This window comes from Macrobrachium rosenbergii, chromosome 23, assembly GCF_040412425.1.
Source record: "Macrobrachium rosenbergii isolate ZJJX-2024 chromosome 23, ASM4041242v1, whole genome shotgun sequence".
NCBI classification, from domain to species: Eukaryota; Metazoa; Arthropoda; class Malacostraca; order Decapoda; family Palaemonidae; genus Macrobrachium; species Macrobrachium rosenbergii.
Window position 1 is genome coordinate 52,011,013 of NC_089763.1, and position 25,092 is coordinate 52,036,104.

The 25,092-nt window shown below is 40.2% G+C and overlaps 1 protein-coding gene across 3 annotated transcripts in view; it reads right to left on the reverse strand.

Annotated features, from left to right (window-relative positions):
• The window catches only part of LOC136851629 (protein RER1), a 43,840-nt gene extending 18,996 nt beyond the window's left edge, over positions 1-24,844 (reverse strand). The window contains exons 1-2 of one of the 3 annotated variants that reach the window (XM_067126016.1): positions 23,208-24,844; positions 7,227-7,314 (exon numbers count right to left, since the gene is read on the reverse strand). In XM_067126016.1, the coding sequence (XP_066982117.1) occupies positions 7,227-7,307 (81 nt within the window). In that variant the 5' untranslated portion in view covers positions 7,308-7,314; positions 23,208-24,844. The other 2 variants (XM_067126017.1, XM_067126019.1) reach the window with 2 other exon arrangements.
• Positions 24,845-25,092: the final 248 nt, after the last annotated feature.

Here is a 25,092-nt window from a genome sequence, read left to right on the forward strand (position 1 = left end):
AGAGCTGTGTCACTTGCCAATATACTGTGTAATGGCCAAAGCTAGCAAGAAGACTTACTTGAGTGTGAGATCTAAGTCCAAGGCCTCCCTCAAGGGGTCATACAGTGGTTAAGTTAGCCTACAGAGGATGAGTCACCTCCCATTTCTGAGGCCAAGACTTCAAAGTTCCTTAAAGCCATAAACAATGCAACCAAAGAGATTTATGCTCTTCAGTCTGAAGGCCTGGTTCAAGGCAACAATAGCCTTTCACCATAAAGACTGAGAGAAGCCTGCCTCAACAAAGGTAGATGAGGTGGTTCTGAATCCACTGGCAGACACACTGCAGACAATGCAGAGGTACTTCCTGGTGGACTGATGGATGGGTGCTTTAATGTACACATCCTTCAGATCCACAAAAGGCATGACATCATCTTCCTTGCTGGAATCCAAACTGATCATGCCATTTCCACCTTATTTTGAGTTTGAAGGAGAATCTAGTTCAAAAGAATAGAGATTGATGACCAGTCTCCAAGGGGAAGAGGCAACTGTACAACCCCGCATGTTGGTCTATAAATAACATTGCATTCTTCTTCAACATCCCTTCCACCTCCACCAACAGAGTCAATGCTTTCAGGATCCTGGAGAATACAAAGGGAAGAGTACCAGTCTCAGAAATAGGGATAAGAGGCAGTCTATGAAGGACACCCATCCATAAGAGACACTACTCAGGCTCCACTCATCTCCACCACATTACCCCTGGCATGACAGATATTCCTTATCCCTTACTCAAGAAAACTGGAGAAGGATGCTACCCACTCAGTATACACCCCCTTCTCTCTCTTTTCCTTACCAATCTTCCTGGCTAGAGATGGAGGGAGAGACTGACAAGGTTAGGAAGGCTCCTTGCAGTTTCTATTGGAGGACGACTCGGTTCCTTGTCTGTTTTATGGAGGGCAGGCCCCTCCTAATACCAGACTTTGAAGGCTTGGCCACAGTTCCCTTTGAAGTCCCACAGGACTTATAAGTGTACCACATGGTGGATTAAAGTGTCCTGGCTCTCAGAACTACTCCTCTCAATGCCACCTCAACTTACTCCTTGACTGTATAAAGAGGAACCAAGACCTGTCTGTTCCACATACTACTACTACTACTCTCAAGTGAAACTTGAGAGACAAATTTAATCTATGGATCATCTGTGTTAGTTGAGTTTCCCTGAAAAGTAACTTGCTTGACTCCTGGATAGCAGGAAACCTGATTAGCATAGAAAACTGTTGACCTGATTCAAAACACCACCAGCAAGCAGCAACCACAGCAGTTGCAACAAAATCCTTGCCTCCTGAGTAAACCCTATACTCTATCAACAAGGTTTCAATAATGGGGCAGTGGTTATCTCTCAGAGATAATTAGGTTCACAAACAGCCAAACTTTCCATTCCAACTCTACTAAATGGGGTCTGAACACAGAAAGACACTCAAGTCTTAAAATTCCCTAAAGCAAGAACTGGATTCTCTCCCATGAGAGAAACTGACATACCAGTCTGCACTCTCAGACATTAGACACAACCAATTTGACCTAGCTGTACCAGCTGCTAAAAGAGTCTAGGAGTTGTAACTAGTCAAAATAATTTTCCACAATCTCAAACTTCACTTAAAACAATTTTGACGTTAACTCTTAACTGCTCAAAACTGTAGTTCATACTCTCATAACTAGTCAAAACCAAACTAGAAGCTATGAATGAGCATTAGCATGTGCTATTGTGCACGTGCACCACAGCTTAAACTTTGAACATCCTCAGGGTTTACTCATTCCTGTGCACATGACTCACTAAAATACCATGAACACTTTGCTACATGTACATAATATAGGGACCATGTATGCATAAACTGGAATTCCAAATGAACTCAACACCACTAAAGGGTTTGCACACATACAACATTCAAATACCAAATAGTAATATGCAATAGAGAATAGTAGTACATGAACACCCTGTCCACACATACACCAAGCAAGAAACCAAGAGGGCAGTGGTAATTCTACCATCAATACTTTGGGAAAAGCAGTGTACAAGCCACTAGTGGACCCCAGTCCACAAAGGCAAAATGACTTGGGGTACCGAGTACCATCCGTCTGTATGTGCACAGTCTAAAGACTATCCATACACCAAGTGAAGGTTGGTTGCTTGGTTTATGGATTTATGGCATACATGCCAAGCACTGGGACAACTGAGGCCATTCAGTGCAAAAAGGAAAGGGGTTATACTGCACAACCCATTCCTTTGGTATGCAAGCAAGTAAAACCATCAAACCATCAACACCACTGGTACCACTCAATGTGCCACAGGCCATGGACAACCCATTCCAAGCCGTGGTCATCCATCTTTTGAAGTTCTTTGGTGAAAGCCAAACCAGTCAAAGTCACATGAGAATGTTTGTGTGTTATCATACAATCTGAGGTCAATGATGAACCAAGAGCAGTCAAGGCTCAGCATTTTCACATGCAAACACATCATCCTGGTACCTGTGAATGTAATACAATAGAGCAGTCTTGTGCAAATCCCATCCATACATGCACAGTCCGGGGACCATCCACACACTTAAATCAGGGATAACACTGGTTTTACCATGTTGCAATTCTGACTAAACACAAGTGGAGAGTTATGAGCATTCCTAAAGTCCACAAAACACAAGCTGACCTGTAGTACCAAGCTTGCTTGCTGAGACATCAGACATAACTTCCACAAGTGAAAGAATACCACCTCCCCATCCTAGGAACAGGTAATCATTCAAAGGAGGAAGAGAGACCTTGACAACAATGAGGATGAAGGAAAACACTTACTCTACTTCTACTTGCCTCTATCACTACCTGAAGCTCAACAGTACTGAGCTCCTAGTGGGTGCAACAACAGCAAACTGTAGCAGTCAAGTGGTAGTGTAGGCATTTTGTTAACTCACCTTCCTGCGTGTACCCGCCTCTCAGCCAAGCAAATGGTGCACATATGGAGGGAATGGGGGTTTGGAGGTGGGGAGTACAAAGTGGCAGGCAGATGCTTCTAGCCTTTCTCCTATACCGAAATCTTTCAATAACAGTTGCAGATCCTGTCCCTACAAAGAACTAACTGTGAGGATTCACCTCAATGGAGGGTGTGAAAGGCTACACACTCGCTCACACCCTTCACACCTGTTATTCACACTATTTACCTATGGTAAAGTGAAGAAAACACTCATAACAAAAACCTAATTTCCAACTAAGCAGTCAGCAGAAGTGCAACGAAGTGTTCTCATTACGAGCAATCAAAACATACTTGATGACAGCCAGCAAAAGCAAGTATTCCCCTACTCACCTTCCTCAACCACAAGTTAACTACCTTTCAAGTTTCAATGACCGATTCCAGCTCGTGCTGAGGGTACTCCTACATAAAAGGCAAGGGTTTGTATTTCCATAGGAACACAGCAGTTTGACACTGGTCAAAAAGGAATGATCTTCTCGATGAATCCAAACTATGTTGTTCAGTAACTGGCCAAAGGCTTTCACAATCTGTAAAAAAACTTTTTCTCATTCTCTAAGTCAACCAGCAGAAACAATTTGCATAAAAAGTACACTTATCCATTTCTCGGTGACCAAACACTAGGTAAGAAGACATTTTTCTTCTTAAACACTGGTCATGTCTAGTATGGCACTGACAGTATGATTCCAATGCTTGTGGTCTCCTAATTGAAAGGAGTACTTTGGTGGAAAGTACTTGAGTGGAAGGTAATTTACTGATTGTGCTTGGCAAGGCACACTGTCAAGCTCTCTTATCAATAGCAGATCATTTTGTGCTCTATGATCTACTAGAGATGATATGTTTCAGTGTCTCATGTCAATTAATTGGTAATCTAATGTCAGCTACAGAACCTAAGTTCCACTGACTATTGACATAAAATTGTTGTTGGGTGCCATAGTTTAATATCCAACTGTCCACTGCACAAAAATTGTCATCCTTAGTGACCGGTCAAAAGTTTTCAGCTTACTTCACAATGGTCGAAAAAGGTAATCTATGGTAAAATGGGAGGAGATTTCAAGTAATATTCAATCATGTACCTTCACCAAGCATCACACAAAGAGGCAAGACATCTCAACACAATATTTCAGCTTTACATGAAAACAACACAAAAACTTTTTTCATACCACACCAAGCCAACTTTAGTCGAAAACTTCCCCAGAAATTCTTTCATCATTTTGTCTTAATTTTTGCACCTGTTCAATATTGGCTGTTACAAAAAGTTTTATATCAGAAAACCTTGCAATTTTAATAACAACAGAAAATAACTCATGGTTGACAGCTTTTATCAGTTTCAAGACACAATATTTTCATATAAATCTGATAACTGCCAAAATTTCAACCACTCAGGCTCATTTCGAGCTAAATGGTCAAAACACAACATCATCACTAAAACTAAAAATTCTAGTAATATTCAATCATTTTACCTTAAATTTTGCAGACAATTGAAAGTCTAAAGGCAATATTTCGATTTAACCCAAACTTTTTTGAAAAAATTTTTTCATAACTTACGAAACAGCGCCAGAAATTCACCAACCCCACACACAAATCACAAATGTTTGCACTGATTTTTTATTAGAAATAAACGTTAAATTAAGTTTTATAAACAGAAAGAGAACTGCGCAATTTCAGGTGTAGAATACAAACCAAAATAACTCACAGATTATCAACAGTCTCTTTTATCAGTTTTAAAATATTTTCATATAAATCACGATAACTGCCAAAATTTCAAACAACAAGCCAACATCTTAAACCACTTAAAAATCAATGGTCGAAATAAAAGACAGACAATTATAAGCTAAAATCTTACATTCTAGTAATATTCAATCATGTACCTTCATTTGCAACAAACTAGAATCTCTAAACAAATTAAAAATTTATGCAGCCATTTCTGATAAAAAAAACTTAAAACATCTAGGTCCCCATGGCACACAAACACTGACAAACATCTCAACTATTCTACGCACACTGTTGTACCGTAATTTTGAAACTCGGAAAACATTAGTCTAAAACCAAACATAAACTTTTATACATGAAAATGTCATACAGATTTCATGTAGAATACAACAGAAGATAGCTCATGGTTGTAGCTTTTATCAGTTTTGAAATTTTTCATATAAACCACTGATAACTGCTCAAATTTCAACCACCACGGTCAACTTTAACGCCAACGAAATGGTCAAAAAATGCAAGATGGCATTAACTAAAACTCTTACATTCTAGTAATATTCAATCGCTAATCTTCATTTTGCAATAAATTTGAAGTCTCTAGCACAATGTTTAGACCATTTATGGTGAAGTTTACAAAAAACATTTTCACAACAACACCAAACGCTGGCTCGCCAATTACTTGACATCTCAGAAATTTTTACACTACAATGGCTAGTCATCCAAAATATTTGCGAACGGTTTTATATTAGCTCCATCCTAAGTCCAAAGTTTTTTAATATTGAAAATGACATACCATTTCACCACCTAACAACAATACAACATAAAATAACTCACGTTGTAACAATTTTATCAATTTTGACAAAAATATTTTCATATAAATCAGACGATAAACACAAAAAACTTTGACAGATTACAGGTCAAAAACAAGTTAACTCACTAGTCACAACAAAGAACATTGTACAGACCCACAAACTGAACAACACCACAATTCCACAAAACACTGAAACAAAAGTCTAGTAATCACATACAACACTTCAATCAATTTGCTCACATTTTTCAACAAATGCAGGTCTCTAAATGCACAAGATCACTAACAGGCACAACATTTTGACAACAAAAAAAACACTTTTTACATATACAAACAATATATGCATCATTTTGTGATAATATTTTCTGCCTGTTGCTTTGATCGTTTTTCAATTTGTTATATACAAAACAAAATCATTGCAATTTAGTGTACAATACAACTAAAAAATTAACTCAAGATTTAACCATCAGGCAACACTTAGACATGATTTGTATACAATTATATAAGAGCATTTTTTTAAACTGTCACATACAGCCAATATTTATATATGATATTTTTTCATTTCTGATGGTTGCATACAAACACAGACAATACAAAATCTTGAATTCTAAAATGAACTCTTAATCTTAAAAACAAAAGCACATCCATACTGACCTCACCAGACAAAAAAACTTTTTTCCCAACAACAAAATACTCGGCACCCCCTACCCAACATAAGCAGCACAGAAACACAGCTCTCAAGATTGGAGAGAGTACAATTTTGTAAATAGAGGTCTCAGCAATTTAAGGGTACAAACATTGGTAATCTAATGTCAGCTGCAGAACCTAAGTTCCACTGACTATTGCTCATCAAGTGTTGCACTTACCACTATAGTTTAATATCCAACTGTCCACTGCACAGTAATTGTCATCAGATCCAGTGACGTGGTGTTTAAAAGTTTTCAGCTTACTGGCATAACAGAGTCTAGTGAACCAGGTAATCTACAACAACCAATGGCCATTTCATTCTCACACTAAAAAACTTCACCTTCACTAGGCTTAACAGGCATGAAAGATTTTGTTTACCAGCATTTTTCCAAATACTGTATTACTGTATATATGTAATTCAATTGAGTTTTCCCATTCTCAAGCTCTTCAAACTTATCCATATTTCAAGAAAAGGAGAAATTTAAAAGCATGTGGTTATTTATATCTTTTTTTTTTTCACCCTCACCTTTCCACTAGTGATAAGCTACATCACATCAAATGAAGCAAGGTTTGTAAGTTGCAGTCTCCACAACATACTTTCCTTAACACAAGCAACATACTGCTATGACAAATTAGAAGAAAATTCAGAATTATTCCATTTTTACAACGAATTCAGCAATTTAACCATTTTAATACTGCTACCAAACGGGAATTTAAATATGCAACAGTACCATAAACACCAGCTTTTGCAAGTAAATGGTACCATTCTGCACCAATTAATATTTCTTTAATAATATAGCCTAACATGATTTGGTGGCATTAATCTTCAACATGAATTAAATCATTAATTACAATCAATCACTATTCCTGGAAAAAATACAGTATTAGCCCAAATTTTTGTGAACAGCAGTATGCTACACAGTACTTGAACCTGCACCTGTCATAAAGCACTTGTAAAACAAATGACTAAACTCAATGCCACCTCAAGGTCACCTGATAAAACAATAAATCAACAACAATTGGCACATAAGAGAAACTAACCCTTTTAATGCTTGTGCTTAATCTCTGGATGAGACCTGGCTGTGAGATGGGGTCATTAGCTTCTAACACATCTTGCATCATCCTGAAACTAGAGAGATCATCATTACATTACTGCAATTTCAAAACATTATCATATCATAAATACAGGATAATTTGCATTTTCCCTAGATATACAAAGTTGATGTCTTATATGGATAGACAGTACCTTTGGATGCAGTTGGTCCAGTCACTGAATCTCTGTAAAGAGGTTATTAACAAGCAGCAAGCAAGAGGGGTTGGGGAAACCAGCCCCACTCACCTAGCCTACCACAGTTATTTTCCCCTTCATACACTAATAGGAACAAATGCAGGGATGGCTAAAGATGGAGTTACAATAAAAGACTTAAGGTTTGTTTACCTTGGAAAAATAAATCTTAAATGTGCATTTTCCATAGGTGCAAAAACCTGAAATACACCTAAATGAGCATCTTTCATTGCAAGCTGAAGACAGTGTGGTAGGTTAAGTTTGGGTTTGTATGATGAAAGACGTTTGCATGAATTAATTGTTCCGTTTTGTTTGTTGTGATGTTTTTATTTTTGTTTGATTTTTTGTTGTATGTCAAGAAGAAGTACACTAGCTAAGTCTGTTTTTTTGTTTTTACTTCCAGTTTGCTGAATGTGTCGGAGTGGTGTGGCTTGCTCCCTCCCCTTCAACCCAAGGTGTAAGCAGCTGCCTACCATGTGGTGGTGGCATACAGAAAAAAATAAATAAATAAAAATTGAAGACAGAGGACACTTACTGTGGTAGAGTGTTTTTGAAATAGCAGAAAGGATAAGACAGAGAAGTGATAAGGAACAGAGAGCGTGAAGCTGCCAGACAGCAGGAAAGAAAATATTTGGTCAGGCTGTTTTGTTTTTTCTTCCTGTTCCTCCATACACGACTCTATAACCTTAAAGGTGCTCATCTCGACACATTTGCTGCAAGGAAAGTGCGATGAAATCCACAACTGACTGATGTTGAGCAAGTTAACTCCCAATTGGAAGAAGACGTGATAAGAGACCATAGTTGGTGCAGAACGTTGTAGATTTAGGTTAAGAATTAGGTTTAGGGTAATATTAAGACTGAAATAGCTTAAGTTGCAATTCTTTAGGTTAAGGTTCTTTTGATAGAAGGGCGGGGAAACTATAGGATTAAGACTGAGAAGAATAAGTTTGATGAACTATAGTGATCGTATAAAGTTTTTTTTGGTCATTGTAATATTTAAGGAAGTAAAGTAGGTTAAGGAAAGCAGAGGGTTTTATTTTGTAACCTCTAAATTTGTTCCCATCATACTGCCCCAATTGTGTACTATGAAAAGCCCCTACAACAGTTATTGAACTTGGTAACAAGATTATTAACCAGTAGTTACCAGGGTTGATTTGGGGAATATCCTCACAAAACTACTGTCACCAAGCATCTTTTCCTTTAGCCTTAGACACTGCAGGGGGTAGTGCTGTCAGTGCATCTCATGAGGTGCACTTTGTCAGTGCACCTCATGAGGCATTACTTAAGGTTCTTTGCAGCATGCTTTCAGCCCCTAGCTGCAATCCCTTTTATTCCTTTTACTGTACCACCTTTCATATTCTTTCTTCCATCTTACTTTCCACCCTCTCCTAACAATTAATTCATAGTGAAACTGTCAGGTTTTCCTTGTTACACCTTCTAAACTTTTACTGTCAATTTCTGTTTCAGCGCTGAATGACCTCATTGGTCCCAATGCTTGGCCTTTGACTTAAATTCTATGTTCAATTCAATCAATTTAGCCTCAGAGACATGGAAGGGTGGTTGACAAGGGAACAGCGATGAAAGGCTCTGGTCTGTATACCTAGGAAAAATACAAATTACTTTAAAACTTTATCATTGTTCTTATGGAAAAACAACCCATCATTTAAATAGGGGCCTCATTCACTGGGTAGATTGTTTCAAATAACTGACTGTTTCGAATAGCTGACAGAGTTGATTCGCACAAGAGAAAGCGACAATCCATCACAGTTTTCAACAGAGGATGCGATAACTCCAGTAACTCCTACTCTTTCTGGGCATTAAAGTCAAAAAGTAACTAATTCTGGCTCTCACAATCTGATGGATTCAGAATGTAGATCTACCACTGACACCCCCAACCCATGTTAAAAGAAAGAGCAGAGGGGGATGCATCTCAGACATCACCACAATTGAGTGGTCTCTTGCTGCCTCAGCCAGAGAGTCAGTAGATCTGGGTACCACTCAGTTTGAGGTCAACAAGAAGCAACCAGGATAATACTGAGGACATGAGTGATCATCTCCCTACTGACCATTCGACAAATCAAGCTGAACAGCAAAAGGCGTGAACACTCAGATTGTCCCAGGGGTGTTAGAATGTACCTTCCATCACTGCCCAAGGATCTAGATCTAGGGAACAGCACACAAGAAGCTTTCTGTTCAGCCTAGAGGCAAACACGTTGAGCAAAGAACCACCCACGCTCCAACACCCCTTCTATTCAAGGATATAGGGGTCACCCTAACCCAGGCAATGGAATTGGTCAGCTAGAAAGCTCCACCTGCCTGCACTGTATCCAGCTGTGGCTCGACAGCATGATGGACAGCCCACTTGTGTATCTGCTATGTCAACCTGCTAAGTGGAAGAGACTGGCCTTCCTTGCTTGTTGACAAATGCCCTACAGTTGTGTTCTCCCTCATCAGCACTATCAAGTGACCTATCAACTGTTTCCGGAATGCCTGTTTAGGTGTATCCTAAGCCTACCATCTGAAACAAACGAGGCTTTCAGGTGTGCACCCTAGCCCTCTATATTCATGCATCTGTGAACAGCTGCATCTCAAGAGGAGGAGAGTTCAGCAGAACTCCTCTTAAGAGTTTCTTGTCATCCAACCACCAAGCTAGACCTTCCTCTATCTACTATCTCGAGGGTCCATGCTGAGAGGGGAGGTGACACGGACCAGCCCATGCAGAATGAACATCTCCAAAGAGAGGTGGCTAAAGACAACCTGCCAGGACCAAGCTGATTGTTCCTGTCAGGACATGAACAACCCTAATGCTTCCCCGAGCTTCTGCACACAAGAGCTGTACGGAAAGATTCCTGACATTGCTAATTCTATGATCGTGCCCAGGTACTTTGTCTGCCCCTCAAGAAAGAGATTAGACTTCTTCCAGTTTACCATGATCCCAAACTCATGGCAAAATGTGAGTTGATGGTCTCTGTTCTAACATGACATTTTTATAATAAAATAAAGTTTTATATAAACTTACTAAATAATTACATACCTGTTAGTTTCTACTTTACGTGGCAGCTCAAAATTCAAAATTCACGGTAGCACTCTTTTGTTTTGGGTGTAGATAGACTGCCCTGCCCACTTTCGGGGAAGAATAGGTACAACATAGCTAATGAGCTCAATTCATTTATGCTCTATGTCCATGAGCGGGGAGGATGGAGGGCTCTGATCATGTAATTATTTGGCAAGTATATATAAAACTATATTATAAAAATATCATTTTTATATAAGTAACTTACCAAATAATTACATAGTTGAATCCCACACTGAAGGGCAGTGGGATGAATGGACATATACTACCCAAAAAAAACTCAGATATGGAGAAGAATTTGGAATAGGAAAATAGCTGGCATCATGAAATGTTTGTTGTAACCTTACCTGGTGAGGGAGCTACAGCAGACAGGTACTGCCTCTGGTCGAAGCTCCTCTCGACCTGTAACGGCATGGCGGTAGAGCCAAGAGTCGCCTTTACTTAAGTGGGTGCTTTGCAACGTAGGAATCTATCGCAGGTTGCCAAAGCTTATAATCCAAGAAGACACAAATAAATATATGTATCTGCCCTTGCCCTCAGCGCAGTACAACAAAAAAACACCAGATAAAATCTTAACCTACACCACACACAAAAACTTCAATCAAAACCATAAAAAACAATGATTGGTGGCACTCACAACACACAGTACTCACCAGACTTCCCAATAAGTGCAACGAATAAAAAAACCAAATAAATAAATAAAAATAATTAAAAATAAGTAAATAAAAACAAATGTAAATAAAAAATAAAAATGTATAATAAATACAAATAAATAACTGTCAATAAAAAAATAATAAAAATAAATAAGTAAATAAAATTGAATAGATATAAATAAATATATAAAGAAAAATGAAAGTGAAAATATGTAAATATATAAAATAGACAAAAATAAATAAGATAAATACAAAAAATTAAAATAAATGACAACAATCCTTATTCAAGGAGAGTGGACAGAGGAAAAAGAAGGCATTCCTCCTATCCTTCAATCCCCAATACCATGCCAGCTGCGAAGAATGGGCCTAGAGTACTGCACTTTTTGTACACCGTTTCGATATCACGTAAGTAGAACATAGCGAAAACTGACTTGCATCTCCTGTTTTGATATCACATAGGTAGAACATTGCGAAAACTGACTTCCGTCTCCTGTTTTGATATCACGTGGGTAGAACATTGTGAAAACTGACTTGCATCTCCAGTATGTTGATTGCAAGATTGAAGAGAGACAGATTACGTCTGGAGGCCAAAGACATAGCCACTGCTCTTATTTCATGCCCCTTGACCTTACTTAAGGGCAGTAAATCGTCCTGCACCCCCGAATGTGATTCCAAAATTACAGACCTTAACAAGAATGAAAATGCATTCTTGGATAATGGACGACTGGGGTCCTTCACAGAACACCAAAGATTTGAGGAGGAACCTCTAATACTTTTGGTTCTCTCTAGGTATTCTCATAAGGCCCTTACTGGACAGAAGACTCTCTCTTGATCGGTTGGGCCCAGGATCTCAGACAAGCACTTGACCGAAAAAGAATGTAGCTAGGGGTTAGCAGGGTCCTCATTCTTTACTAAGAAACCCAAAGTCAATGAGCATAGAGCATCATCTTGAGTAAAGCCTATCCTCTTATCAATAGCATGTAGCTGACTAGCTCTCTTAGCCGTAGCTAAGGCTATCAAAAATAGTGTCTTCTTCATCAGGTTCCTAAGCAAGGATGATTCTAATGGTTCAAACGGCTGTCCTTTCCCAGTTCCAAGCAACTTTAGAATGTTTTTCTTGCTTACTAATATTAAAAGCCTTTATCAAGTTGCCAGTGCCTTGATTAGAAGACAGGTCCACTCCTCTACGTTTGAAAACGGAATTCAACATCGCCCTGTAACCTTTGATCATGGATGTTGCTAACCCCTTTGAGGTTCTAAGAAATAACAGAAAACCTGCGATCTGGGCTACAGATGTCTGAAGATGGCTTGCTCTCAGCACCCACTCCAAGACTGGGCAGAAGATCTAAGCCTGGGCACAAGATACCTACAATAGCCTCTACAGCCTTCCTTGAAAATCCTTTCGCTCTGACAAGTTCCATGACAATCTGAAGCCTGTCAGAGCGAGAGTGGATAACCCTAGATGGAATCTATGAAAATGCAGCTGTTTGAGAAGATTTCTCTTCTGAGGAAGTAGTCTTGGGAAATCTGTCAGCAGGCTTAGAAGATCCGGAAACCACTCCTTGTGCTGCCAAAAGGGAGCAACTAGAGTCATCGACACGTTGCTGTGAGTGCTGAACTTCTTCAGTAGCTCCCTCACCATGCTGAAGGGAGGCAAGGCGTATACATTGAGATCTGACCAATCCTGCAACATGGCATCCTTCGCCCATGCCTGAGGATCCGGAGCAGGAGAACAATACAGAGATAAACAATGGTTCTTCGACGTCGCAAACAGGTCTATCAACAGCTTCCCCAACAGCCTCCACAGGTCAGTGCACACCTGTGGATTGAGTGTCCACTCCGTTGGTAGAACCTGTTTGCCACGACTTAATTCGTCCGCAAGGACATTCATCTTGCCCCAGATGAAGCAGGTCACAACGTGGGTCTTGTTGCTTGATGCCCACAAAAGAAAATCCTTGGTCACTTCATAGAGCAAAAATGAATGGGTCCCTCCTTGGTTCCTGATGTAGGCCAGGGTGGTCACGCTGTCTGAATGGACCCCACTGTCCTGTTGAGTCTGTGCTGCAAAATACTGAAGGGCTAAATGAATTGCCTTCAACTCTTCCACACTGATGTGAAGGTTCTTTTCAGAAGGAGCAGTTCTTCATTGGAGTGGTGGCTAGAGCTCTCGGCTAGCACGCTGTTGGCCCAGCGTTCGACTCTCCGGCCGGCCAATGAAGAATTAGAGGAATTTATTTCTGGTGATAGAAATTCATTTCGCGTCAATGTGTTTCGGATTCCACAATAAGCTGTAGGTCCTGTTGCTAGGTAACCAATTGGTTCTTAACCACATAAAATAAGTCTAATCCTTCGGGCCAGCCCTAGGAGAGCTGTTCATCAGCTCAGTAGTCTGGTTAAACTAAGATACGCTTAACTTTTTTTCAGAAGGAGACAAGGCTGGCATTACGGTACAGTACGGTACGGAGTACAGTACGGTTGATATTTAGTCTATATGTACGGTACGGAATTAAGGTACGATAATTTTACCAAAGTACGGTACAATTCAGGTACGGAAAAAATGGGCAAAATTCCGTACTATACCGTACCTTAGGTTTGGATATATCACTAAGCAATTACTAATGCATATTTGGCCACTTCAGTGACTGCACAAGATCACTAAGGTACTTAACATTTCAGTTTGTAACATACCATGCATGTGTGTGTGTTTGGAATTCCTTAATTAATATGTTTATGTGCGTGTGTAATTCTTGAAGTAACACATTACAAACATTTACATCATCAGCCATATAATCCCATATTGTCTCAATGATTTATTATTGTTATTATTGTTGTTGTTATTATTACGACAACTGAATATATACACATGTACATATAAAGTCCCTTTGCTAATTTACACCTGTTAACATAGGGGATTTTACTGATGTTGATTGAGTCTGCTTATACGTAGTACGATAAAAAGTATGGATTTACAGTGCATTATTTGTACCATACTCTACAGTATGGAAAAATAATTGAGGGTACGGTATGATATTTTAGCCAGGTACGAAGTACAGAAAAACATTCCTTACCGTACTACCAGCCTTGGATGGAGACCATGTTCCTGAAACCTCCATGCTGTTGAGAAGAGGGCCCCCAACCCAGATCTGAAGCGTCAAGTACAAAGTTCGGTCGGGGATCATTGGAGACAGAGACTTAGCTGTCGCAAATCTGTCCTTCACCACCCACCACTGAAGGTCCTCTTTGATTTCGGGGTTGATGTTGAAGATGAACGAGTCCGGGAAAACCTTCCTGCGCCTGTTGGCCTTGAGGTAAAACTGCAACACACTGCTGTGCAACCTGCCCAATGGAACAAACTTCTCAATGGAAGAAAGGGTTCCCAGAAGACTCATTCATGCGTTGGCCGAGTAGGATGGGTGAGATAAGAAGTCCTGGACATTTCCGAGACAATTCTGATTCCTTTGTTGGGATGGAAAAGCCCGAAAATTCAGAGAATCTATCACTATCCCCAAATAAAGAATTGACTGAGTTGGGATTAGTTGTGATTTCTTGAAATTTATTAATATTCCTAGTTCTTGAACGAGTCAAAGTGTCTTCTGAAGGTCCTCCATGCACTGAGATCTCGAAGGGGAGCGTAGGAGCCAGTCATCGAGGTACAGAAATACATTTATCCCCATCAAATGCAACCATTTCACCAGAAGGGCGAGAACCCGAGTAAAAATTTGAGAGCTATGGAGAGGCCAAAGCACAGTGCCCAAAACTGGAAGACTGTCCTGGAACATGAACCTCAGATATTTCCTGGAGTCTGGGTGAACTAGAACATGGGAGTATGCATCCTGTATGCCGACTGTGACCATCCAGTCTCCCTGATGGATGGCTGACAAGATGACTGGTTCGTTTCCATTCTGAACTTAGTTGTTTGAACAAAAAGTTCAGAGCACTGACATCCAAGGACAGGTCTCCATCCTCCCGATGACTTGGGAACTACAAAGAGGCAGTTGTAGAACCCCTCTGTGCCTATATCCTCGACAAAGTCCACGGCTTGCCTCTCGAGTAGAGCTGAAACCTCCTGAGACAGCTGAAACCTCTCCTAGCCTACTGAGTAGGCCATTAAGCTGATGGGAGAGGTTACTAAGGGAGGTTTCTCACTGAAATAGATTGCATAGCACTCTTTTAAGACTTATAGTACCCACAGTTCTACATTCCTGGTCTTCCATCTGCTCCAAAAATGAAGGAGTCTTGCTCCCACTGGGACAAGGAGGATAGGTGACTCACTTTCGAGAGGCTGACTTGCCAGTAGGCTTCTTGACAGATGTTGTTCGTAGATTGGTTCTAGGATGGAATGGAATCAACCTCTAGCATCTCGAAAGGACTACTGCAACAACAGAGAAGACATCCTAGCAGTTGTGGCAGTTGAAGCAGCTCATGCAGGGATCCCAGTCCTCTTGGTGGACTGCGAGAGAAGGTCCTGTGTAGATTTTTTTCTGGAGTTCAGCTGTTACTCGTTCCAGTCTCTTGCAGGAATAAACTAGTCCTGTCTAAAGGAGCAAACAGGAGAGAGGAACATTGAGAGGGTGCATCTCCCTTTGGGGTAAACAAGCACCACAAATCTTGTTTCTTCAGAACTCCTATGGTAAAGACGGTCACCAACTCTTGGGCACCATTTCTCACTGCCCTATCAGCGCAAGCTAGAACCCAAAACCAATCCAAAGCAAAGTTCTCCTGAAGCATGGTTCAATCTTCTTTCTTCTTTGCTAAATCCCCTTGAAGACTTCAAAAATATCCTTAATAAGATGGTCCAGCTCCGACGCAGTAAAAAGAATTCTTGAGGAGAAAGAGTGACGTGAAGCCTCTATGGGACTAGAGAAGTCCCCTTGAGAGGAGGCAGAAACTCCCAAGGAAAACGCTTCTCCAGTTGCGTAGGGACAGACACTTCTGCCGTATCAAGCGAGAGGGAGGCGTACAGAAAACCGCTTTCCTGACATCCCTCTTCTCCAACAACCAGATGTTGACATGGGCAAAGGCTTTCCTCGATGAAGACGACAGAACCATATGAGGTAATCTGGCAGTTCCTGCAGGTTGCTGCATCAAAAAAGACCAAGCCCAGAGAGGAAGGGGTGGCTGGAGAAAAGAACGAAGGACAGCATACCAAGAAGTATCTTAAGAGCCAAATAATTCAACGTAGGCAGTTCCTCTTCCATAGGTTCCTCAAGAGGAAACGGGTGACATCGGAGGGTCCATAGGTTCTTGAACCACTGGAGCTGGTTACTGAAGCAAGTTCAGAATACTATCAAGTCAGCGTTGATTCGGCACCAGCGATGGGCCTTCCAAAACAGAAGGTAACTCACCTGAAATGTCGGTACTGGGTGTCCTACTTGTGGCACTGCACGCTTACTGACAGGTGGACAAACATCAATGGAAGCGCCCACAGACACTGGACACTGAGACACTGGGCGCCCATTCACTGATGGAACAGACACCCATATGATGGGCGCTCGGCTTCTGGGCACTCATACGTTGGGCGCTCGGACACTTGACGTCCATACGCTGGACGTTCATACACCGAACCTTCCAACTCAGAATGTTCGGACACTGGGTGCCCACGAATTGGAAGCGTGGATACTGAACGCTAATACAATGGACACTCGGACACAAAGCGCTCATGTGATGGTTGCTCATACACTACACTTTCAGACTCTGGATGCCTGGACACTTTACGTCGATGCCTGGGGCTGGCATACAGCACACTCTTTTGGAGTCAGGGCACTTGGATACTGCATGGCTGTGACAAGCATTAACAGGAGACTCCCAAAAACTCCATAAAGGGAGCGGGCTACAGTCCCTCTCCAAAGCTCACTTACAAGCGGGAGGAGTCAACTTCTAACGAAGTGCCCAACCTTTTCAACATCCTCAAAACCTTGGCAAAACGCCCACTACGTTTTTTGGGTCCATGGGAGTCCGAATCACTAGATGATAAGGTATGAACATCAAATTGGACACCTTTCCAACAGTGGTCCTCCGAGTCCTGGGATTTGGGGACAACAGGATCAGATGAGGCAACGACCACTCATGGGCGAACCCCACCAACCTCCCTTGGACTGCCAGTTTGCTTCCTCCCAGGTGAGCAAGGGGAGTTTAGCCGAGACTTTGGCCTAGGAGCATTGGTGGGGTGAGTAGCCGCCCCTCCACTGACACTGCACTAACACTATTAAATTTGTCCATCAGGACTTCCACAGAATTCCCAATCTGGGAATCAGTATTGATTAATAAATTAAATTTCTGATCCACATGCACTTTTAAGCTGGCAATGGCATTGGGTTCAGAAGAATGTGAGCCAGGTAACAGAGTAACAGGAAAAATCGAAGAACTTGAAATAGAAGATGTGGCCACACGTGTTGAAGGGATAGGCAAAGCGGCAATATCAACTCCTGGAGAATTAACCAAACTAGCGGAAGCCTTAGCTTCAGCCGTAGCAGTTGCCTTTCTCAGTCGGTCACGTTGCAATTTATCTAAGTGGGTCTGCAAAGTCTTTAACTTCCCCTTATCCCAGTCCTTACATTCCTCACAAATAAGATCAGGCAAGCAAATTTGCTCCCTACAAGAACTACAGATAGTATGAGTGTCACACTTTCCTGAAATAAGTCTAGTCTTGCAGCCTTTGCTGCAATATCGAACACTAGACAAACTAGAATCTGACATGATTAGTCAAAAAGTCCAAATCGGGAAAGTCACAATCAATAAAGTTAACTGAATATTAGCCAAGCTAAATAACACTTGAACGCTACTAAAAACAAAGAGTACTTCACCAAATGAAGACATCCAACCATCTGATGAAAACAAACCAAGAGCTGCTCAATAACCAGTGCTTAGTCATTGACTGGCAGAAACAAATTGAGGTCTTTAGCTATGTTGTACCTATTCTTACCCAAAAGTGGGCGGGGCAGTCTACCTACACAAAAAAAAAAAAAAAAGAGCACTACAGCAAAATTTGAATTTTGAGCTGCCACATAAAGTAGAAACTAATAGCTATGTAATTATTTGGCAAGTTACTTATATAAAATACATGCTTCTACAAAGGCACCAGAAGTAACCAATCATTCTAGGTAATGCAGCAAGCATATAACCCTGTGAATGGGCTCAAGCTGAAACCAAGATGAAAAATCCAGTGAACACCTGTGGGGCTGTCACCAGTCCGAAGCAGAAAGCTCTTAACTAGTCAACTGTTCATTGTATATAAAGCAGAAGAAGGTAGTGTGGAAAGCTCTTATGGAATGGCATTTGTAAGAACAAATCCTTCAGATCTTTTGAAAGCATGAAGTTGTCCCTGATAGAACCCAGTAAAGATTGCACAGTTTCCATCTTGAAACAATTAAGCAACACAAAACTCATTCAATAGTGGTAAGTTGATGACCTGTCTTCTCCCCTCAAAAGTTGCCTCCTCCACTAAGACAAGTTAACTGTAAAACCCTGGAGACTGGTCCTCTATGACTTCTAAAGCACCTCCATCACCACCTCCACCAGAGCCAATGACTTTGGAGAATCTGGAGGGTAAAAACAGAAAAATATCAGTGCCTGAGTGAGGAGAGGGCAGTGGTGGACTGAAATTAGCCAAGGCTCCAGATGAGGAGAGAATCATCATCTTCAGCAACCCTCTCTCCTCTTCTCCTTAATCCCGCCTTTCCTAGTTGTAACTGGGGGGAGGAGGGCAAAAGGGCTGGGAAGGCTCCTCCTTCTTCTAAGAGTAAAGGCCGAGTTAATAGTTGGGGTTTTGAAAGAGCTGGCTTTCTCTCAACCCCAGAACCTGAAGGTTTAGCCTTACCCGAAGGTTTAGCTGCAGGTACCCTGGCCTCCACCTCCAAGTTACTCTAGGGAAAAAGTAATGGTGAGCCTAAAACACTAAACCATTCCTAAGTGAGAGACTGCTTTCCTGGGACACTTGTCTAGAGAACAGGGACGAAACCATATCCATCCTTCTCAGAACTAAGCTAGTCCACAGGTTGGCAATCTGGTATGAAATGAAAGTCCAAGTCAGCACTTTCCCACTTTCAACACCAGTAACCTCCTGAACTTCGCCCTTTCGTCCTGGGAAGACTTCTGTCACAACAATGTCTAGCAATGTGCTTAAACAAAGATCAAGCAACGAAGCAGCCTGGAGGAAGGCCATGATAACAAATTCATGGAACAACATTCTGCAAGATCTGCTGGATGAAAAGGAATTCTCTGACATGCAGATCAGAGTCCACTTGGCTCAAGACACCCAAGGGTAAGCTCAATCAGTGAGACCAGGGCCATGCATGGACCCATAGAAGCCTACAGATTATTATGCTGACAATGGAGCATGACAATCTCTTGGAAATATCACTCTAGCTTGGCCTGCTAAGTTCTGGAATAGAGGGGCTGTCTAGAACCATCAGATTATAAAGACACGAGCTGTTTCCTCTTCCACAAGTGAGGAAGGAACACCTAATGCTCCCTTGCAGTGGTACAGAACTTTTTACCTATTATCCTGTCTCTAGTCATAATAAACACCTCTGTTACTGACTTAAGCATTTACTGCACCATACTTTTTATTTTAATGTGAACTTCCCTGCATAAAAATCAAAAGCTCAACATATGAAAGTGTAGTCTTTATTTGCTGCTGAAAAAGCACTCTATACTTGAACAGTTTTATACGAGAGGGGAATCAGGGAAATGGTAAGGAATACGCTGCAAAAGAGGTTAAATTTCAGGTGATAAATATTGTGGTTCTCGTACACTATATTAGAAAAAGCAATAAGATTTAAGAAACATCATCTAAGAATGATCAATCTAAAGTTTTTCCAATTCAGCAGTAGACATTCTTTGCTAGACACCACTAAAAGTAAAGATATGTAAAAATTCCAAGTGGGGGTTGTCAATATCATTAGATACAGGGGAATTGTAATGAGTTACCTATGCATTTCTGACAGAAATGAATATCAGAATGTCAAATCTAATCAATAACTATCAGAAAATCCATATTTTTGCCAATTTTAGAATTAAGGGTATTCCAGTATAGAATATATTTATGGTATTCATTACTATTAAGCATAACAGTATAGAATATATTTATGGTATTCATTACTATTAAGCATAACAGTATAGAATATATTTATGGTATTCAATACTATTAAGCATAAGTGTAAAAATGACCACTGCCTATTTCAGTCAAATTTAAGATCCTCCTCGTATGTTAAAATCATCAGAAATGTAGTTCTCAAGAAACATATCCATTGCCAAATCTTTTGGAAGAGCTCTTCTAGTGGTATTCAGTCAAAGCATGTTGGCCCCAGTCTTTTTCATGTCAAAATGTGCTGCCCTCTGTCTTTTACAGATCTATCTTGAGTTACAATCAACCATTCAGAAGTAGCTTTTCAAAGTCGTCTTTGTAACAACCAATGATTTGATATTTTTTGCATTTTGTAAGGAAGGTGGAGATAGTTTCATAAACATTAGCTTCAAAGTGCCAACAAAAATGAATGCTAGTTAGAAAACACTGTATCAAGGGGGTGCAGGAATTTTACTTAAAATGTAGCCTAGGATATGTATAAATTAATATGAATCTGAAACAGAGCTTTTTTGGTACTTTCTCATAATTTGAACAAAGGGACACCTCAGTAAGACCAAGATTACCAATGTCTTAGGCCTTGAAGTAAAGTTAGGTTGGGGTAAGCCTGGGGCTGCCAATTCCTTTTGGGGATACATGAATATGGCATATAAGGTATGCAATCAAATATTGTTTAAAATTTAGAGCACCAGATCAGAATAAGAGGGGGGGGGTAAAGGGGTATTACTTTAAACCATTATTGCATTTTGTACTTGAAACTATCATTTTCCTGTTATGTGTTTTGAACGTTTCTATTATTCGTTTCAGTTGCAAATGGGTACTTTTAGAGGTAGTGGACCCCATCCTTATATCTTACAATACTTGGGACTACAGTGGGAAAGCAGGGGGGGGGACATAAAGCATGTGAAATAAAAGGACCTTAATCTCGCTGACAGTTCTCGTTCCGATTTGGGAAAGTTAATTTACTTTTCAAACAAATATCATTCACTAGAGTAAGGACTATTTACCCTAGGTTATGTGAGGTTGTTTAGGTCAACTGCAAATGAGACGAACATCAGAAACGTTCAGAGCAAACATTAAAGCATAGGAAAATAATATTTTCAAGTCCTAAAGGTAATAAAGGTTTAAAGTACAATTTTACCAATCTGTAACCAACACCCCCCTACAGTACATCAGGGTTGGTCATGGGATCCAAAGGGTGGCCCAATCACAAGGGTATGATACCTCAAGTTACATTATGTTCGCATATATCCCCGTATTTTAGTTGCTCTCCTTGCTCCCCACCTCCACCAATAAAGACCCGATTTCTCACTGTGATTATGGTCCCTAGGCATTGTTACAAGGGGTTAATCCGGAAATTTCCAATTGTCAAAAAAAAAAAAAAAAAAAAAAAAGTAAAACTGAAGACTAGCCTACTACCACACCCCTCTGGTTCAGCAACCATCAGTTTATATGCAAGACAGGCACCATGTTTAGTACCCAACTCTTGGGGATGAACGTAAAAAAAAAAAAAAAAAAAAAAAAAAAAAAAAATATAAACATAAAAGACAAACATAAGCCAAAGGCAGTAAATATCATGGTCGCCAACTGACAGGATCCAGGCCGCAGTACCACAGTCGTCTTCAATCCAGCTAAAAATTTTTAAAAAGTGGTAATCCTACAGTTTATGGGTCCAAATTCACTACTCCCTTGTGTGTGTTTGTGGAGTTTTCTTTCCTATTTTCAACTTCTATCGACAGATCCGCAACCAGAAGTATATTTGCAAAGGCCATTATCAATTTATCTGCTTACAGAAGGAGAGATTGTAAAAAAAAAACAAAAGGGAATAGTGTAGTGTGCCCGCAAATGTGTTTGTGGAGTGAGTGCTTAGGAACCAGGAACCACTTTTTGATAAATCTGAAAAATATGAGCAGTTTACCTGCTTACAGAAGCAGAGATTTAAAATTTTCTATGGGTCTGTAGACCTACCCCCTAAGACATGTTTTTGTATATTTATGTTCCCTCTTTATTACCTTTGCTTTTTTACAATCTATGTTTCTGTAACCAGATAAACTGCCAACTTTTCATTGCTTTCCAAGATTCAATAATTTGATAAATATGTGCGCTGATCTTGACTTTACGTAATTCAGTGAATTTGGACCCTTGAACAGTAGGATTGCCAAAAAAGCCCTGTCACTGTAGCCTAACCTATCACAATAACAGGCCATCCCACCTCATTCTTTTAGAACCCCAGGCTAACAAGAAAACATAGGCTAGCCTAATTAGAAACAGTGAATTACCACCACCTTTATCAGTATCATTAAACAAATTTAGACAAGTGATAAACAACGTACCCATGCCAAAGCACGGACCCGGTTCATTAGCCTACATCTGCTTAGCTTAGACCGGAGTAACAACCCGGCACGAGTTGCCTTACATACCGAGAATAAAGTCTAAATGGACTAAAGGTCAACAGAATCACGCTGCCATTTGTAAGTCTAATACGAAAGAACTATTAAACAGAACGACCCCGCATACCTCGAGCATCCTTAGGCCTACGACGATGTGTTCAGTTTGACACGATAAAAAACATGCAGTGTTAGCCTAAACCTGATAGCTAACGCCAAGATTGACCCTTGGCCTGATAAAATATTACAACACCACAATAAATTCACAGAAGTGAGCTCACCTGTTAACGAAATAAATACGATATCTTAATAAATAGGAAAAATTGTGGCACTTTACGAATCACCGGAAAGGACGTGTCTTCCAATGACAAGGTGCCACATACGCTTCGTACACAAACAATCGTTTTCACATTTGTATCATCATCATCTCACAATTAAAAATGGCAAATTTCAATAATTGAAGCTCTACGGCTAGTGAGAAATCTACTTCGAAAGAAGATCAACAGTTTTTCAATCTATTACAGGGCAGGGAAAACATTTACCTCCATTCGTGACGTCACATCCGACTGTCATAGCAAGTTCTGTTTACATGAAGAAACTTCGTTGGCGACGAAGTCGGGTAGTGAGAAGTTTACCAGCCAATAGATGGCGCTAACGTTACTTTCATATGTTGAAGAATCATGAAATTTCTCGAATCAGTCCAGTTATTGATCTATATAAGGGGTCATTTAAAAATCGTGTAGCACAAAAATAGTATTATGCTACGTTTAATCAATATAATGATTCATTTAAGTAGCATGTAACAAAAATTGTATTATGCTTGGTATTGCAGTGTGCTTCGTGAGTGGACGTGTTAATTGTTACGTTAACACATCACACAAAATAATAGATCAGTGAGGAAATTCGTCTTTTATTCATCTGATGAAAACAAAATATATTAATAATAGATTACTTTCTCAGGAACAGAAGGAACCACTCACTGAAAGTAAAATACTGAACTGAATTAACGCAAAATATATAAAAGAAATGGGACATAGCGGAGCAATCTACAATAGTTCCTGATTGACAAGTCGGGCTTTAATACGAATTAATATTATGAAACATTTACCAATAAAATGCGACAATTGAATGACGACATTTGAAACTGAAAAACACTTGATACTTCCAGTGACATTGCTTGACATCATCCTGCCCTAGTGAATTTGCTGTTCTCAAAAGAGTTCATATTGCAATGAAACACCAATAATATCTATATGCCTATTCATCATGCTACTCATAATATTACAATTCCTCGTCAGTTCCCATTTTATTGAATGTACGTCGGAATGCGGAAACAGTTACCAGCCCCAACGTTCATGGTTTACTTTTATGTATTAGATCCACATTACAGTATATACACTTTACCAACTGCAGGATAATTAGCCTTTCTTGGATACGTCTAGCATACGACAGGGGATTTTTCTTGATAATTTCTGATCTTTCTTTTCACGAATCAATGTACTCTGCAATAGTTGCGTGACCATCAGTTGTTCCACCTGATCAGAAATCAGCAAGGACTTTCCCTCATAGGCAACAACTCGTTCGTCTTCTTCTAGATTGCTTACTTCTGTTTCCCCTCTTTGATTTCAAATGACTGCCAAACTGATCTTGGGTCAGCAACTCAGCAGTATCGTGACCCAGATGGACTATTCATCTCTGCTGAATGCATTCTATCTGGAGTGATCAAAGGGGCCTACCCGACTTTTCGTCATACCCACTATCATCAGTAATGGTCATGATTGACTTGGGCACTTTTAGGCAAACCATCTGAAGTGTACACGTAATCAAGAAATTTAGCCAAGGCCTGAACTCTCTTCTCTTTCAGGTGAGATATTGCAATGACGGATGTGTAATTAGTACTTCTTACAGCCACAGAAGTTGGACCAGTATGTCATTCCAGTTATCCAATTTGGTTAGGCTTTATTTAAACAGCAGCTATTAAAGATGGCCCAAGTTTGTTTTTGGTGCATCAAACAAAGTCAAGGTCACTGTGTCGGCCTTCACATTCAAAATACGTGAGCATACGGTTTGTTTATTGGCAATGTCAGTAATGTCCACTTGAATTCGGCGACGGCGTCGGTGACCCTGGTGGTTGTGACGCCAGACAACCCACAATTAATCTAATCTAATCCACTTGAATTCTTGCTTTGTCATCTTGTGAGTCAAAATTGACTTCAGCAGACCCCAGAAAAGGTGCCAATTTTTCCAAATATGATGTAGATACCCTTGCGAATAGGGTGTCTGGATAACGAGCCTGTTCGCTGTTTTCAGATCGCCTGTTGTACAAGGACTCTTTAGTCATACGATCTTTCTTCTTGAGTGATAGAATTCCTCGACAAAAGTTTCAGATGAAATGACCAACGTGACAGCTGATTTCCTGATTTTGGA